We start from the raw sequence: 3028 nt of genomic DNA on the forward strand, positions 1-3028 counted from the left end.
TGGTCGGGGCGGGAGCTGCGGGGGCCGCTCGCCCCGTGCGGGTGGGGAAAGGTCCGAGGGAACGTCCATGGGTGCCGCGGTGGCTGAAGGAGCCCTGAGGGAGCCAAGATGGCGGAACAGCCGTCACAGAACTGCCCTCACAGAGTCGCCATCACAGAACTGTCCTCACTGAAATGCCCTCACAGAACTGCCCTCATGGAACTGCCCTCACAGAACTGCCCTCACAGAACTGCCCTCACAGAGTCGCCATCACAGAACTGTCCTCACTGAAATGCCCTCACAGAACTGCCCTCACAGAGTCGCCCTCATAGAACTGCCCTCACAGAGTCACCCTCATGGAACTGCCCTCACTGAAATGCCCTCACAGAATCACCCTCACAGAGTCGCCCTCATGGAACTGCCCTCACTGAAATGCCCTCACAGAATCGCCCTCATGGAACTGCCCTCACAGAGTCGCCATCATAGAACCACCCTCACAGAACTGCCCTCACAGAGCTGCCCTCACCAAATCGCCCTCACAGAGTCGCCATCACAGAACTGCCCTCACAGAACTGCCCTCACAGAGTCGCCATCACAGAGTCGCCATCACAGAACCACCCTCACAGAGTTGTCCTCTCAAAACTGCCCTCAGAGAACTGCCCTCATGGAACTGCCCTCACAGAACTGCCCTCACAGAGTCGCCCTCACAGAACTGCCCTCATAGAATCGCCATCACAGAGTCACCCTCATGGAACTGCCCTCACTGAAATGCCCTCACAGAGTCGCCCTCATGGAACTGCCCTCACTGAAATGCCCTCACAGAGTCACCCTCACAGAACTGCCCTCACAGAGCTGCCCTCACCAAATCGCCCTCACAGAATCGCCCTCACAGAATTGCCCTCACAGAACTGCCCTCACAGAACTGCCCTCACAGAGTCACCCTCATGGAACTGCCCTCACAGAACTGCCCTCACAGAATCCCCCTCACAGAACTGCCCTCACCAAATTGCCCTCACAGAGCTGCCCTCACAGAATCACCCTCACAGAACTGCCCTCACAGAACCGCCCTCACAGAGTCGCCATCACAGAGTTGCCCTCACAGAGTCGCCCTCACAGAATCACCCTCACAGAACTGCCCTCACAGAACTGCCCTCAGAGACACCCTCATGGAACTGCCCTCACTGAAATGCCCTCACAGAATCACCCTCACAGAATCACCCTCACAGAGTCGCCATCACAGAGTTGCCCTCACAGAGTCGCCATCACAGAACTGCCCTCACAGAGTTGCCCTCACAGAGTCGCCCTCATGGAACTGCCCTCACAGAACTGACCTCACAGAGTTGCCCACACAGAATCACCCTCACAGAGTTGCCCTCACAGAACTGCCGTCACAGAATTGCCCTCACAGCGAAGACACCGAAGGGGCGGGTGTTGGAATATGTGTGTTGTTTATTTTAGGACAGTTTGGTTGCAAAGGAAAGCAGGGATGGAGCCTCTTGGCTTATTGTCATCTACAGTAATGTAAAAGCATCAAAATAACACTTAAGTGTAGGGACTGAGATGATGTGACTCTGGGAGAAACTCAAGGGGAACTTGCAAGATAAATGCAGATGTGGTGATAAATCTCTGTGTGTGTGAAATTGCTTGGGAGTATTTTTCTCCTGCTCTGTAAATGCTTAATTAAAAAGCAGATATAGAGAAAAGTCACTAACAGGAATTTACTGCTGATGTAACGGGGTGGATAAACCATGAAAAAATTGTAATAAATTTTTTTTTTGTACCACACAAAGTCCGTGCCCGAGTGTGTCAGTTGGAGGCATCATCCAGCTTCCCAACCATGGGCGAGGAGAGCTGGAAAGGGGCTTTTTGGCAAACCCACGTGTGGTCACCGTCACAGCCATCAACCTCCAAGCTCTTGCCTTTCAGGGTCCCACAGGACCCTTTGTCCGGCTCCTGCAGGGCCCCAAACCTACACGATGAAGGGTTTATTGGCTGAGAGGAGCAAAGTGTCCCATGACCCCAATTTGCCTCATAACCAACCCCAATATCCCCCATAACCGACCCCAACATGCCCCATGACCCCAAGGTGCCCCATAACCAACCCCAATATGCCCCATAACCGACCCCAACATGCCCCATGACCCCAGTGTGCCCCATAACCAACCCCAATATGCCCCATAACTGACCCCAACATGCCCCATGACTCCAATGTGCCCCATAACCAACCCCAGTGTGCCCCATAACCAACCCCAATATCCCCCATAACCGACCCCAACATGCCCCATGACCCCAATGTGCCCCATAACCAACCCCAATGTGCCCCATAACCAACCCCAATGTGCCCCATAACCAACCCCAACGTGCCCCATGACCCCAGCTCTTGGTCTGCAGGGTGTTGCCAGAGGAATAAGAGACCCTTGCATGGCCCCCAGCGATGTGTGGACGTGGATCAGGGGTCTCAAACGGAGCAAAGGTGCTTTTTTACCCCCCCAGACCTCGGACACTCACCTGTGGGGGTCGTAGGGGGTGTCGTCCACCCACGTCCACTCCTTCTGCCGCGACCTCAACCCGACCCACACCGACCGTGGGCTCCCGTCTGTGACACTCTCGACGTTCTCCTGGGACGTGGAAGGGACAAATCGCTCCAAAAATTCTCTCCATGGGGAGTTCCATGGGGTGTGAAGCCACAGAACAAACCTGACCCCCCAAATCCGTGGGACACGAGCGGCCCCATGCTCTGAACCCCAAACCCTCCTGCTGCTGGGAGCCTTTGCCCCCCTAAAAACCCAGGACTTCTGGGTCCTTTCCAAGCCTTTTCCTCCCTGTTTACCATTTCTGTCTCGTTCTTGAGCACCACCAGCTCGGAGCCCTGATCTTTGCAGCTTTTCCTGCCCTGGGTCCAGTTCCCCGACTCCTTGGAGAGCCAGTAGCATCTCTCCCCACGGAGCTGCCAGTCCTGGGGGCACAGCTTGCAGCCAGCAGGTGCTGGGGAGGAGGAAAGGCCACGAATGAGACCCCCCAAAGGTGGGCAAGGTCTTTTCTGACCCCC

General features: G+C 55.4%; 1 protein-coding gene across 1 annotated transcript; it reads right to left on the bottom strand.

Moving 5' to 3' along the window:
- Positions 1 to 1550: 1550 nt before the first annotated feature.
- Positions 1551 to 2989, bottom strand: LOC112841485 (killer cell lectin-like receptor subfamily B member 1B allele C; the record flags this gene model as incomplete). The annotated part of the gene is made up of 3 exons (XM_025896650.2): positions 1551 to 1948; positions 2488 to 2597; positions 2810 to 2989. Coding segments are annotated over 3 exons (453 nt in total), but the record flags the coding sequence as incomplete, so codon positions are not given.
- Between the last annotated feature and the right edge of the window lie 39 nt (positions 2990 to 3028).

This window comes from Manacus vitellinus, unplaced genomic scaffold, assembly GCF_001715985.3.
Source record: "Manacus vitellinus isolate BGI_N305 unplaced genomic scaffold, ASM171598v3 ctg7180002429894_pilon, whole genome shotgun sequence".
NCBI lineage: Eukaryota > Metazoa > Chordata > Aves > Passeriformes > Pipridae > Manacus > Manacus vitellinus.